Source organism: Sorex fumeus, unplaced genomic scaffold, assembly GCF_029834395.1.
Source record: "Sorex fumeus unplaced genomic scaffold, SorFum_2.1 ptg000061l, whole genome shotgun sequence".
Taxonomy (NCBI): domain Eukaryota; kingdom Metazoa; phylum Chordata; class Mammalia; order Eulipotyphla; family Soricidae; genus Sorex; species Sorex fumeus.
This window is the reverse complement of record NW_026606118.1, coordinates 45,669,330-45,685,402: the sequence shown is the minus strand read 5'-3', so window position 1 is coordinate 45,685,402 and position 16,073 is coordinate 45,669,330. Positions and strand designations below refer to the sequence as shown.

Sequence of the window (16,073 nt, the reverse complement as noted above, 5' to 3'; positions counted from 1 at the left end):
TTGCGTGCAATGTTCTTCTTAAGGTCTATTAGCAGTTGTTGTAGGTATTTGACTGGTCCCTCATTGGGTGCGTATACGTTTAGGAGTGTGATTTCTTCCTTCTGTACATATCCCCTGATTAATTAAAAAAAATGGCCTTTGCTGTCCCTTCTAATCTTTTTCAACCTGAAATTTATGTTGTCCAATACTAGTAAGGCCATCCCAGCTCTTTTGAGGGGGTGGTTTGCTTGCAGGATTGTTTTCCATCTTTTGACTTTTAGTCTGTGTTTGTTCTGACTGTTCAGGTGTGTTTCTTATAGGCAGCAGAATGTTGGGTTCTGTTTCTGAATCCATTTTGCCATTCTGTGTCTCTTGATTGGTGCATTTAGACCATTGACATTGAGAGAGATTATTATTATCGGGTTTTGTGTCATCTTTCTGTAAGGGTTTTTTGTTCTTGTAAGGGTTCTTCTTGTCTTACACTAGTCGCTCTAGCCCTTCTTTTAGATTTGGTTTTGAGTCTATGAAAATCCTGAGCTTTTGTTTATCCAGAAAATCGTGTACCATTCCTTCGATTTTGAGTGAGAGTTTAGCCGGATAGAGTGTTCTTGGTGAAGCATTCATTTCAGTGAGTTATTTCACTATATCCCACCATTGCCTTCGGGCTTGGAGGATTTCCTCTGGTAGGTCTGCTGTGAATCAAAGGGGTGCTCCTTAGTATGTGATTTCCTTCTTTGACCTTACTGCTTGCAGTATTGTGTCTCTATCCGTGGTATCCATCATTCTAACTATGTTATGTCTTGGAGTGTTTTTGTTAGGATCTCTTTTAGCTGGAACCCTTTGGGATCCTTGAATCTGGATGCCTGCATTGTCCAGCTCTGGGAACTTTTCAGCAGTGATTTCTTTAACTGTGTCTTTTTCATTGGGATTGCTTCCCTGACATTCTGTTACTTCGATGATTCTAATGTTGTTCCTCTTGAAATCATCCTCTAGGACTCTGATTCGTCTAGAGCTATTCTGAGGTCTCTTCCCATGGTTTGTTGTTGCCTGTAGGCTTCCTGCAACTCATCTTCCTGCTCACTGTTTCTGTCTTCGTCTGTAGCCATCCTACTCTGAGGGCACATGCTGAGTTTTTTATTTTATATACCGAATTCTTTATTCATGACACTTCTGTGTGTAGCTTTCCTATTTCTGCTCTCATCTCTTCCTGTATTTTCTGGATTGTCTGACCCATTGTTTCTTTTGCGTCCTCCTTTAATTTACTGGATATCTGTTCCACCGTTTCTTTGAGTTCATTGACCATGTCCATTATTTCATCTCTGAATTCTTTATCAGAAAGCTCACATTTGTAACACCTATTGAGGCTTCTAGACTCTTTTAATCGTCCTATCCTTATGGTGGGAATTTGCGCTGTTTCTTCATGTTATTGTGGTGGTATGGAGACTGCGATGTGACACCAGATTGTTGGGTATGTGTAATATAACTGTGTCTGGGTGAGTGGCAGAGGGTCCCAATATAGGCCATGCCCACTCCTGCAGAGGCCACGCCCACTTCTGCAGAGGCCATGCCCCCAGTGGGTACCTGATGAAACCGGTCACACTGTTGTGGATGAACAGAAAGGTGCTCAGGGAGGTGGGCGGCCCAGGGTCCAGAGGATGCCTGGGGCGTGGGCGCGGGGGAGGTGGCATCCTGGGTTCAATTATTCACTGACCTGGGAGAGGGAGAAAATCGGGCACGGCCTTGGGGATGAACAGGAAGGTCACCTTGCATGTTTATAGTCCCCAAGTCTTTAATTGTTGAGTGAGTTTTCATTAATATAATTGAAATTCTATAACCATTAATATCAAATTGCCTGATATTAGGAAACATGTCATGATGCCACTGAGAATACTCTAGAACTATCTATTCATCTATATATTCATGCTTAATGTAGGTAGTTACTTGATACGTTACTTGGGGCCTACACAGTTTTCACAGACATAAAATTTTCAGTATTAGGCATTTATCAAAAATGCTTTTAGCACAAAAAACTATACATTAAAATTTCAGAACATTACAGTTAGAAAAATATTTACAAATGAAATTGTCTATAAATAGATTAGACAACATCTTACTTTCTATACATCAGATATCCTAAGTACTTTCTGCATTACAGACACCAAACATAAAGATTCAAAAGATAATCAAAAGATATTGTACTCACAGCGTGTAACCCAAAAAGCAAAAAAAAAAAAAAAAGATATTGTACTGAACATTATAGTCTGATGGATCAATTGGGCATATAAATTACAATGTAAATTAAAAATTACAGGGAGAATAGAATTGTAAGACTTGAAGAAAGTGCTTCAAATATCTAAATGGCGAAGGGATTGCAAAGGTATTTTGAGGTGTGTCATTCTGGTGGATGGTCTGCAGTATGATCGTAAGAGCAAGGAAGGCAGCCTTGGGCTCAACATGTGAAAAGTTCTCTATTAACTAGAATTGGCTAGACATGTTCTAGGCCATCTTTCTCCCAGACATAGGCCAAAGGGTCCTGAAAGATTCCTGGCCAGATCCCAAAGACCTGAGAGGTTATAAAAGAAACTCCAATACGCCATGACTCTGATAATTTATATGTGTTTCTTAAATTAACTTTTATCAGAATGCATGTAATTGTTGTAGATTGAATCATGTTTTAGTATATAGTGCAAATACTGTCGTTTAATATTTAGTATGCCCCTTGGCAGGCTTTTAACCAATTGATTTTGTATTACTTTCTCCAACAAAACATAGGGAAATGGCAAGTGGAATTATCAGAAGATGAATCAACAGAAGTCAATATATATTCATTGATTGCTATATGTTTTTAACTTTTGTAAATATGGAAATTTAAATCATTTAATACAATATAGTACACTGCGCATTCTCATTTACATAACTCAGTTTTCAATTCTGGTAACTAAATTTTGTTTCCTTTATTTTCCTTTTTAAATTAATTTTTCTCTTTAACAAATTGATTTAAACTTTGTTTATGATTTAAACTTTGTGATTTACAAAGTTGTTTATGATAGCTGTTATGAGCATTCAATATTTCAACACAATTCCCACCACCAGTGTGACCTCCATCATTGTTCCCAGTTTCCCCCCAATCTCCCAAGCTTGTCCCCTTAGCAAGGACAAAATCATTTATTTTATATTGTTTGTTAATAACTAAATGGCTAAATTATCAAAATATCAAAGAAAAGTGTATATTTTTAAGCAAAAAATACTCGAATGTGAGCACATTTTCTGTCCCAATTTTTGTCTATTTATATTTTATTTAAAATATCACTTATGGGACTGGAGAGATACAACAGTAGGTAAGATGCTTGCTTTGCGTATGGTGCAAATGGCTTACAGTACAGCAGGTAGGACTTACAAGTTGCACCTGACCAACCTGAACTTGATCGATCCCCTGCACTCCATATGGTCCTCTGATTCTTCCAGGAGTGATCCTTGAGCATAGAGCCAGGAGTAAACCCTGAGCACCACCAGATGTGGCCCACAAACAAACAAAAATAAATAAAATATCAACTGCATGATAGAGAGCCCATTCTATCTCTCTATGAGGCCCTGTGTCAGGTCCCTTGCTTGCAGAAGGCAGGGAGAGTCAGTTGTACCTTTGAGAAAGGATTAAAAAATACTGTTACACATTTCAAATATCCATTTGGTCTTGTTATGATTCTGTTCTACTATTGTTTTGTCTTTTTTGGTTGCAATACCTTTGGGATACTTATCATTCTTTTTTTTTCTTATTTGATTGGCTTTCAAAAGAAATTTTTGATAAAGTTCAATAGTCTTAAAATAAACCATTGAATAATTTAAGTAGCCGGAAAGCAAATTTGTATAGTGAATAAAGGAAAGCATAGAAAAAAAAATGGCATTCAAATTGTTTCCTTCCTTCCTTAGAATGATTTAGAAGAGTATTGTTTTTTATTCAGTGTCAAACTACAGCATTCATCTTATAATTGTATATGAATGGAGTTTGGACCACAGAAATTACAATTACATGTTTGTAAAATTTTTTCAACTTTCAAAAATGGAATCAGAATTGCTTCCATAAGTAATTTAAGAAATAGAATATAAATCCTTTCTAATGTGAGCTCATACAGGAAGGAGGATATGATTTGAGAACTTTTTTGTTTTGTTTTCTTCAGCGGTCACCACACCCAGCTCTACTCAGGGCCATCTGACTCTGTATTTAGGGGTCATTCCTAGTGGAGTTCAGAGGGCCATATGGGGTGACAGGATTGAGTCGGCCTGCAAGCACCCTACCCTGTGTACTATTTCCCCAGCATCTGATGTTAGAACTTTTAATTAGACATCTTCCTCTATTACACGTACTAGAAATAAAGCCTGCACCTTGAGAGGAACTATTTTTTTTCAACTTTTTTATTGAATCACTGTGAGATAGACCCTTAGAAAGCTATTCATGATTGGATTTCAGTCACTCAGTATTCCAACATCCATCCCTCTACCAGTGTACAATTCCCAGCACCAGTGTGTGTCCCCAGGTTCCCTCCCATCATCCCCCACCCCCTCTCCACCCCCTTTCTGCCTCTATGGTGCTTTTCTTCTCTCTCTCTCTCTCTCTCTCTCTCTCTCTCTCTCTCTCTCTCATCTCTTCCTGTCTCTCTCTTATATTGTAGTTTACTATATTGATACAAAAAGGATATCAAGAATATCTCTTTACCTACATTTAACCCTCAGATCTTGTTTAGCGTGAACATTCCCAGCTATTATTGTCATACTGGTCTCTTGTCTATCTTACCTACTTTCACACACTGTGGTTAGTTCCAACCCCTGACCAGTCCTCCTAACCCCTGTTTATCTGGCCATGGATATTAGTCTTCTACTATATATATATATATATATATACACACACACATATATATATATCACAAATGAATGCCATCATTCTATATCTGTTCTTTCCCTTCTGATTCATTTCACTCAGCATGATACTCTCCATGTCCATCCATTTATAGGCAAATTTTATGACTTCACTTTTCCTGACAGCTATATAGTATTCCATTGTATAGATGTGCCATAGTTTCTTTATCCATTCATCCATTATTGGATACTTAGGTTGTTTCCAGATTCTGGCTATGGTGAATAGTGCTGCAGTAAACATAAGAGTGCAGATGATGTTTCTGCTGTGTTTTTGGGACCCCAGGGTATATTCCCAGAAGTGGTATTCCTGGGTTAAATGGGAGCTAAATTTCTAAGTTTTTGAGAAATGTCCTTACTGTTTTCCAGTCGGCATTCCCACCACAGTGAAGAAGAGTTCCTTCCTCCTCACATCATGCCAACACTGGTTTCTTTTGTTCTTTTGGATGTGTACCAGTCTCTGTGGTTGTGAGATGATATCTCATAGTTGTTTGTGAGATGATATCTCATAGTTGTTTTGATCTGTCTCTCCCTGATGATTAGTGATGAAGAGCATTTTTTTCATATGTCTTTTAACCATTCAAATTTTCTGTTCATTTTATCGCCCCATTCTCTTATGGGATTTGATTTTTTTTTCTTGTAGATTTCAACCAGTGCCTTGTATATCCTTGATATTAACCCCTTGTCAGAAGGGTTTTGGGTGAATATCCTTTCCCATTCTGTATGCTGTCTTTGTATCCTGTTCAGATTTCTTTTGAGATGCAGAAGCTTCTTAGTTTAAGATAGTCTCATTTGTTTATCTTTGCTTCCACTTGCTTAGTCTGACATTTCATCTTTGAAGATGATACCTTTATCCTCAATATTGTGAAGGGTTTTGCCGAACTTTTCTTCAGTGTACCTTATGGAGTCTCTGGTCTGATCTTGAGGTCTTAATTCATTTAGATCTGAGTTCTGTGCATTGTGTTAGCTAGAGGTTTGAGCCTGGCTTTTTTTTGAGGGTTTTTTGTTTTGTTTTGTTTTTTTGTAGCTTTTTTTTTTGCCAGCACCATTTGTTAAACAGACTTTCCTTGCTCCACCTTATATGTCTTGCACTCTTATCAAAGATTAGATGATCATATATTTGAGGATGTAAGGATATTCAACACTATTCCATTGGCAGATCTCTCTTTATTCCAGTACTATGCTGTTTTAATTATTGCTGCTTTGTAGTGCAGTTTGAGGTTGGGGAAGGTGATGCCTCCTATCTTTTTTCCCCCAAGCATTGCCTTTTGTTCCATATGAATTTCAGGAGTATTTGATGAATTTCTTTGAAGAATATCATGGGTATCCTTCTAGGGATCACATTGAATCTGTATAATGCTTTCGGGAGTATTACCATTTTGACAATGTTAATTCTCCCATTCCATGTGCAGGGGATGTGTTTCCATTTCCTCGTGTCCTCTTTTATTTCTTGAATTAGCGTTTTGTCGTTTTCTTTGCATAGGTTCTTTACCTGAGAGGAGCTATTTTTTAAAGTAAATGAAATAATGTTCTTCTCTTCGGCTGTTTTCTTTTAAGCAACCTATCTTAATAATCAGAAATAATAGTCTAAAGAAAACAAAGTAAGTTAGGGGCTGAGGAGATGGGAAAGAACAAATCCTGGAAACCTGTGAGCTGAAAAATAACTGGTGCTTGCACAGTGCTTTGCCAGCTTCAGAAAGCCCAAGCCTTAAAAATTGGGTTAATGTCCTGAAGCACATGCCAATGTAAACACACCAAATAAAACCTACAAACAAATGTCTAAAGGAACACACTGATTTTTAACTAAATCTGTTCTCTTCCGGTATAGATCCCAGCACTGTAAAGAATGACAGCAAATAGGATCAGTGATGGTATTTATAATGCCCGGCCTACTCTCAGAAATTACTTAGATGAAACAGTAGGAAAATATGAAGCAAAACTTAAAAAACAAGAATAGGAAAAAATTATCTTCTGAAAGAAATTCACAGTTGAGAGTTATACTTCATACTGTTTTATAAGATCATAAAGCTCACATTGTCAGCATTTATAAAATTAACAGATGAGTGTTTTAAAACAGCTACTTATGTGTTCAGTGGCTTTAAAGGAAACATCATTGCTTAAAAATTAAGAAAAAAGTATGGAAACTTATATAATAGACATCATAAGCCTCAAAAAGTATATATCTAAAACAAAAATATGTATTTGATAGTCTTAGACCACGATTTAAGTGAACATTCAGGGAAGATCAGTTAATTTGGAGAGGATCAGTGAAATCATCCAAGCTGAAGCACAAAAATTTTTTAAAAATGAAGGCTGGGAAAAATGATGAAGAGACAGTAAAGTGTGAGAGTAATAGTAAATAATCCAAAGTCAGAATAATTCAAATGTCATAGATTGTAACAGAAAATAACAAAATTTGGAGAAATAAATATCTTTCCAAATTTGATGGAAAACAGGGTTTCATAGATCCAGGAAATTAAGTAAGTGATTGAGAAAACCATACCATAATCAAATTATTGAAAACTATGATAAATAAAAAAATCTTAAAAGCAACCAGAGAGAATAAAGGTCTGTTATTTTCAGGGAATATAACAGTAATGAGTAAAACGTAACCGTAATAAGTAGGTGCTGAAGCGTTAGTACAGCAGGAAGGGCATTTGTCTTGCACGTAGCCAACATGTGTTCTATTCCCAGCATCCTGTATGGTTCCTTGAGCACCGCCAGGACTAATATCTGAGTGCAGAGTCAGAAGTATCCCCTGTGCATCGCCAGGTGTGACCCAAAAAGAAAACAAAAAGCAAAAAAAAAGTAGTAAGTATTATTAGAACAGTGCAAGCTAAAAGATAACAATTTTTTTTAATTAAATGGAAAAGCAGTGTCAGCATCAAAGGTATTTTTTAGATTATAAGAAAAGTGCATATATTTTTGAGATAAGCCAAAGTAGAAAGGATTTATCATTAGTAAATATAGCTCTGCAATGAATAATAAAGGAAAACTTTCAGGCTGAAGGAAAATGATAGCAGAAGAAAACTCAGTCTACGGAGAAACTGAAAATAGTTGATCATTAAAAATATATACAGTGAATTGTGAAAAAGTTGATGTGCAATATAAAATTATGAAAACAAAAGCAAAGAGATAAAATGAGAGGGAAAATAGAAATATACTTCTGTGGTATTATAACATTATTAACCATTAAGTATGTAATATTGCTTGAATACCTTGTATAAATACAAGGTTTATAATATTGTTTGAATACCTTTCATCAAAGCAATAAAACAAAAATTATCTGACATAAAAGTAGATAAGATAAAGCAGAATTGTTTGGGAAAATATAAATAAATGAAGTGAAGATAAAAACAGAATGATAGATTGAAACTCTGCTTTTCAAGCATCTGTTAAATATAAAGAACTACACATTCCAGTTAAAAGACAGAACTTAGTAGACCCATTAAAAAAAAAAAAACATGGTTTGAGGCTGGAGCGATAGCACAACAGGTAGGGTGTTTGCCTTGCACGCAGCCGACTTGGGTTTGATCCCCAGCGTCCCATATGGTCCCCCAAGCACCGCCAGAAGTAATTCCTGAGTGCAGAGCCAGGAGTAACCCCTGAGCATTGCTGGGTGTGACCCAAAAAGAAAAAAAAAACATGGTTTGTTGTTTATTAGAAGTCCATTTTAGAGGGCTGGAGAGGTAGTATGGGAGATAGGTCACTTTCATGCAAGTGACCCAGGTTTGATTCCCCAGCACCCCAAATGGCTTTCCCCCTCCAAGTCCCTCCAGGAGTGATCCCTGAGTGCAGAGCCAGGAGTAAGCCCTGAGCTCTGCGAGGTGTGCCCCCAAATCCCACCCCCCCAAAATGAAATCTGTTTCAGTGTTAAAATAAGATAGTTTCAAGAATGGCCAAAGAGAAACTATGCAAATAACTACTAATAAAGTGACAATATTAATATCAGAAAAAAATCAGATACAGGACATGCAATATTAAATAAAGGTTAAAAGGAATATTGCACGCCAGTAGAAGATCAATTTATGAAAATGCAATAGTAAACATTTTATTCTGATAGCAGATTTAAAAAAAACATGAGGTACATGTAGAAAATTGAAAAACTGGATACGTTGGCAGTTATAGTTAGATGTTTCAGCTCTCCTCTCAGTAATTGTAGTACATAGTACATAGAAATCTATTATGGTGTAAATAAACTAAATAACTAACTCGACCAAATATTTATAGAATCCCATATACGGTTGCAGAAAACAACATTCTTTTTAGAGAAATAGTATTGACAAGCTTAAAATAAAAATGAGCAAAAATTAAATAAAAATATACTAGTAACTTTTCCCATCTTTGAGTATGTCTATTTATATTTTAAAATTTTTAATAAAGTGTCATAGTTTCTTTTATATAATTTACCATATGTATTATTGCATTTATTTCTAGGAAACTATTCTCTTGCTATCCTTTGTTTTCCTTCATGTTCTAATTTGATATCACTGGTATTTAGGAAAAGTACTAAATACTTATGTTAATATTGAAAATAATGAAACTTTAGATGTCTTATTTTATAAAAATGTCTTGTTTTTGATACATACACCAAAATCTATCAGTTTCATTTTTTTTTCCCCACATTTCTGACATTGCCAGGAACTCCAAAGTAAATATTAGTGAAATAATTGTGGAAAATGCTTCAGGTGTTTCTTCCTGAGTTCTTTCTTATTTTGATTGTCCAGTATAATCACCTATGGTATTCTATTCAAATTGGTTATGTCATGTAGAAATTTGTAAAGCCAACATAACTCCAAATTTCCTTGAACCAGTTTATTTGGTATTAATATAGAAAAACCAGTGTGAGCAGTTTTGAGTCACTTTTGAACAGCTTTAGAGCCCAGGATTATCCAATTAACCTCTAAATTGTTCCTTGATTTTACCCTTGACCTCCGCTCTGGCCCCTGAAATTCCAAATTAACTGCTCAACCAGATTCTTTAGTCTCCCCAATTAATCTGTAAATTTACATCTCTTTTTACAGTTGCATTCCTTAGAAAGGTTAAATAATTGAACCAATGTCAAACAATTCAGTAAGCCAAGATTTAAAGCCAGTATTTTAGATTCCACAGCCTAGCCTGCACTGTACTGCTATTAACTCTTTGTTTAGATTAGATTTTATTATTATTAAGAGAAGTCACAAAATTTTTGCAATGATAAACCTTTGTGAGGTGAATGTCTTGACTTAACAAGTTCTGCATGGGCCCTGGTGTCATGTAAGCTGTGCTTTAATTTTACTCTTAGAGTGACAGAAAGTGGACCCGTGATAAGAAATTATCTGGACGCATTGTGACATCTTTGATGTCTGTATTGCAGTCTAGAAAGATAAAAAAAATGGATATGCTGTAACCTATCTATTATTCATAAATGTATCATCATCTTTTTAGTTTTTCAGGCTTAAACCATGAATGTCTTTTCTCTTAGGGTGCATTTAAATGATTGCACTCTGCACTGGGATGCTGTAATAAAGCTCAATTTTAGTGATCACAGAATCTTAATGTTGGAAAAAAAAGCTATTTTTAGAAGTACCAGGTTTATGATAATGATAAAAGTTGTGTCATGTTGTTATGGCAACTAAAATCCTAAAGTACTGATTAATGACAAGCTCACTGATTCTGGAAATAAGTAGTTTATTTCTCACTACTTTAAATAATTATTTGAAATACTTAATTTCAATGAATAAATTTAAAAATAAGAAAATTCTCTCTGTGCAGTTTTATGTTAGTATTTCTGAGGTTCATACTAGGTTTGTTACCACTGTGACATTTGTAACTGGAACAATTGGATTTCTCAGTGTATTCTGGTAAAGTAGTAACTGAAAATGTTGCCTCTTTGTAAAATTGCATGAAATGCTCATCTTCCTTTTTTTTATTCTGGTCATAAATTAACTATGATTATTTTTTAAATTATTTTTAACTATGGTAACTGGTATAGAAAATTGCTTCTAAGTGAAACACTTTTTGTGGCTTAGGAATAAGACAAATAGAACCAGGGGAGAACAGAATATCCTTTCAGTGCTGTATGAAAGCATTGTTAACAGGCCTATCAAGAATCCATTACTTAATTATTAAGAGTACCGTTGTTTCTCTGTTTACTGTTGATTAAAGGGCCCATGACCTCTTCCTCCAGTTTTTCTTGCTTCAAAGGACATAGCCCATTTTGTATCTAACCTGTTCTGATTATCCCTTTCAAGTTCCTGTAAGTGTCCAGTTCCTCACAATCCACCACGAATCAGATTTAGCATCTTGGGGCTGGGGCGATAGCACAGCAGCAGGGCGTTTGCCTTGCACGCAGCCAACATGGCCGACCCAAGTTTGATTCCTCCGCCCCTCTTGGAGAGCCCGGCAAGCTGCCAAGAGTATCTCGCCCGCACGGCAGAGCCTGGCAAGCCACCCGTGACGTATTCGATATGCCAAACACAGTAACGACAAAGTCTCCAATGGAGACGTTACTGGGCCCGCTGGAGCAAATCGATGATCAACGGGAGGGCCTTTACTTTACTTTTACTAGGAATTTCTCAATAAATCATTAGAATTTTAAATATTCTTACATTTTTTATATCTATGCTTTAATTTTTTGAAAATTATACATGTACTGGGAAGATTATTAAATAGAAGGAGGCTTTTCAGAGAGTTAAGAATTACAAGGTAGCAAAGAGACCAAGAAATGAAATGTTCTAACTTTATAGACGATTAAAGCTTACAGTAACAGGTTTTTTCTTTTGAACTGGCCTTTGCAATCATTCTTTTACTCACTGAAGAGCAAGACTTTTAGAATTTTACCCTACAGAAACAGTTCTAAACATAACTATAATCATAACTATAGTGATCTAAGTACAGTGTGTAAGAAAACCAGAAAGGAATGCTCATTCTAGAAGGATTCACTCCTGAGGAAAAAATAAGGGCTTTTCTCTTCCTGTATACAAGATGTTCAGTAGATAAAGACAAAGCTATTCTGGGATTTCAGAAGCATACACTTACATCAGAATAATTTGCTGATGATTTTGGATTTACAATATTTACAGTATTCAGATATTCATTTACAATACCTGAAACTTCCATTTCAAACATGGATTCTTTGTCATTATGATGATTCATCATTGCAACTTTGTCTTTCATGAAAATTACTTGGTCCAAGACCCCAGCAGGTGACAGATATATGAACAGGTTCATGCAGGTAGTTTTTAAGTTAGAGTATTTTTCCATAGTAATGAACACTACAAAATAAAAGAGCAAAAATGGGAAGGACATAAAATGGCAAGAAAAAATAATTTTAGCAGTTTAGAAATTTAATCACTTAATGATTAAATTTAGCAGTTCTAAATATGTGATATTTAGAAATATGAGCTATTTTTACCTGTGTAGTTAATGTGTTTATAATAAATCATTATTTAGGGAACACCCATCACTAACAGGAACATGTGTATATGTGTATGTATGTGATGGACACATAGAAATATTTTTAATAGTAATTTGTTAAAATAATCTGAATTCTAAGTAGAATGGTGTCTTCAAATCTGAGAATATGTTGCAGAGATTGACGTTTCAAAATTTTGTTCTACCATGGTAAATTTAGTCCTGGATAGGTTAAAGTCAAGGCAACACTAGTAAGTGACAGAACTTCTGAGAATGAGGCTTTTTGTCATTAAGGTCCTCTTTCCCATTTTATCTCCTCTATAATTCAGTAGGGGGAAAATAGTGAAAGTGAGAGTATTGCCTTAAGGCATATAATTGCATTATACCCATTTTTCTTTATTTTTCTTGGTTGCAGATTGATGATGACTTTACAGTTACATTGTAAATTGTAGGCATTTGTAAGCTAATTTGACTTAAAAATGATAATGTGTCCTGGGTTCGAGCTAAATTTCAGTACATTTTAAAGATTTCTTTGGATTTGAAAATAAAATTTCAAATTTATTACTACAGAATTTTCAGTAGTTCATTCTGCATTTAGTGATCACTCTTTATTTTTTTCTTTTTTTGCTTTTTGGGTCACACCTGGCAATGCAGAGGGGTTACTCCTGGCTCTGCACTCAGGAGTTACTCCTGGCGGTGCTCAGGGGACCATATGGGATGCTGGGAATCGAACCCGGGTCGGCTGCATGCAAAGCAAACGCCCTACCTGCTGTGCTATCTCTCCAGCCCCTCACTCTGTATTTTTTAAAAATTCTGTTTAATACCCATTGTTGAATCTTATTCTGATTTTAAATTTACATGAGAAGGAATTATAATCTTATTTGAGTATTCCTTAGTAAGTATAAACGTATGTCCTACTCAGATTAAATAAAGACTTTAGAATATAAAGTGTGGGTGATCAATGTTTTATATACAGCCTCCCTCCCCTTAAAAATCTTTTGGCTTTGAATAATACAGAACTAAAACTCCAAATCTCAAGTCCAGAATTTGATTTTTTTTCCCCCCAAAATGGGTAACACCTGTATATGTGTACATGTATTTAAATTTCACAAGTACCAGTTTTTAGTATTCCTGTTAATTTATAACAAGTTTTGCATCATCATGGTGCATTCATTAAATTCAGTTAATAATAGGAATGTTCACAAATCAGTACATCAAAAAGAATTCTATTTTTCTTTCGATTTTTTGGCCACACTAAGCTGGGTTCAGGACTTACTCCTAACTTTGTACTCTAGGATCAATCCTGGCAGGGCTCAGAGGACTGTGTGCAGTGCTAGATATAGGACCAGAGTTGGCTGTAAGCAAAGCCTCGCCCACTGTACTGTCTCTCTGACCCCCCACACCCAATCCCAAAACAATCTTGGATTGTGTGGTTCAACACATTTCCAAACATTTTTATTTTCACCCTTCCAGTGAAAAGGCAATAGTCCGACTTCACTGTGCTCAGAAAATGTGCTCCAACATCTTTCTTCTTCAGTTTAATTTTGGAAGTTTTAACAATTTTTGTAAGTCTTACTGCTTCAATTCATTAAGTTTGAAACTGTCCGAAAGGACAGCTGGAGATACAAGGTTACGCGTGGACTTTCCCCTCATTTTCTCCAACTAGTATTTTTAATTAGTTCTTTTCTAGACCACAGACAAACATTTCTACAGGTGATCTTATAAATATATTATTTTTTTGTACATTTTTAAAATGGACAAATCATTTCTAGGTATAGGATTAGGGCAATTTTATGGGTATTTACTAAACTGAAAAATTAGGGGCCACTACAGGTGGTTAAAAGGGAAATATTTTAGGCAGTGGAATAAAGTTTGGAAAGGAATTGAGGTCAGCAAAAGCAGAGTGGAGAGAATAGTCAGGAATTGCACTGGACTAGAGAATTAGAGCTTTGATGAGGAAGGTACTATCAAAAAATTTAAATGATAGGATAAGGCATTTTCACTTCTCTGGAACTAAAGGAAATCATCACATTCCTGCAGGCTCTGAGTGAGAGACATGAATTAAAAATTTTGCTTACAGGGATTGATAACAGTACTTATGATGGGTTGGATATGAAAGGAGACAATAATGGTGAAGGCCAAGTAGGAATATGGGATTTGTTTTGCATAATTCAGGCAAGAGTTTATTGGAAGTGATAGAACATATCTATACCTTTGGCAGAAATGGGTAACCTAAGAAAAATGTGTTCAAAAGTAAACATAAAAGGCACATTTTAAATTTAGTTATTGTATAACTCAGAAAAAGAATTAGTGCAAGTGTTTTAATGTTACATAACTAGTAGAAGTCGCTGGAAAATGATGAGGAAAAAAATGGCATGAAAACAAGTAGCATAGATTCTTATTTATGAACCCAATGCTGTATTTTCCAAGCTAGATTTGTAAAATCTGTTTAGAACTATTTCTGTTATTTTTTCTATTATATAGAGAATATTTCTATTATTTTTTTATTTACTTTTGATTATCTGGGAAGTTTGGTTATTCATATGGAACTAGAGGTGAAAAGCCAATAATTGTAAATTATCTTGAGATTTGAAGTATTGATAAATTTCAGTCATTGCAAGTATCTCTAAGGTACATGCATTATCATTCTTGATTGAAAAATCAAAACATTGATGGTGAATTACAGTTTCTGTTTCTTTGGCTGTTGCATTGGTATAACTCTGACAGAGTTGCTTTTTTTAAAAAAATGTAAACATAGAAAGATTGCATTCATCTGGGGAACATAAGGTAACAAAATAAGAGACTGACACCCAAGAATAGCCGAGATAAGTACCAGGAAGTTCACTCCATGGCTTGGAGGCCAGCCGCACATGCTAGGGGAAAAGGAAGTTCAGATAGAGAAGGGAGCACCAAATAAAGTGTGTTGGGAGGATCCTCCCAGGATGGGAGATGCATGCTGAAAGTAGACTATAGACCGAACATGATTGCCACTCAATGCCTCTTTTGCAAACTACAGCACCCAAAAGGAGAGAGAGAACAAAAGGGAATGCCCTGCCACAGAGGAAGGGTGGGATGAGGGGAAAAGGGGGTGGGAGGGATACTGGGATCAGTGGTGGTGGAGAATGGGCACTAGTGGAGGGATGGGTACTCGAACATTGTATAATTGAAACCCAAGCACAAAAATCTGTAAGTCTATAACTGTACCTCATGGTGTTTCACTAATAAAAATTAATTAAATAAATAAATAAGTATAAACAACATGAAAAGGAAACGGGATTGGTGCAAACAAGCTCTCTTATAATGCATAGTAAATATTTTAATTTCAGATTATGTACTCAGATTTTGTTTGCTCATCAACAGGGATCAGATCATAAAGCAGTCTACGGAATTAGTCTGCCGAGCCTATGATGAAGTGTATGCAGCTGTCATGAACCCAGCTAACGCATACAAAGACCCAGAGAACATTCTCCATCGATCACCTCAGCAGGTGCGGACGCTTCTCTCCTGATGGCCTCATCTGAGTATAAACAGAATGTGGCTTTTCTCAAGTACTGAAGGATTTTTGTTTGTGGGGGAGGGAAACGGTGGGGTAAGTCCATTAATCTTTACTTTGAAAATTTATGGCTATGATTTTTGTATCATAAGACTATATAGGTTTAATAATTTCTTTGATATAGTAATATGAAATTAATACTTGTTGAAGTCAAATTGTTTATATCTGTTATCTGAGTAGAGATGTTGTCACTTCTCCAACTCTGCAGTTCCCTTTTATTTTGAAATATAAAAGGTAT

At 35.6% G+C, this 16,073-nt stretch overlaps 1 protein-coding gene across 1 annotated transcript in view; it reads left to right on the top strand.

Moving 5' to 3' along the window:
• The window catches only part of COG6 (component of oligomeric golgi complex 6), a 79,681-nt gene extending 63,847 nt beyond the window's left edge, over positions 1 to 15,834 (top strand). The window contains exon 19 of the mRNA XM_056126197.1: positions 15,643 to 15,834. Coding sequence (XP_055982172.1) covers positions 15,643 to 15,790 — 148 coding nt within the window. The 3' untranslated portion in view covers positions 15,791 to 15,834. The remainder of the gene's footprint in view (positions 1 to 15,642) is intronic.
• The last annotated feature ends 239 nt before the right edge of the window (positions 15,835 to 16,073 follow it).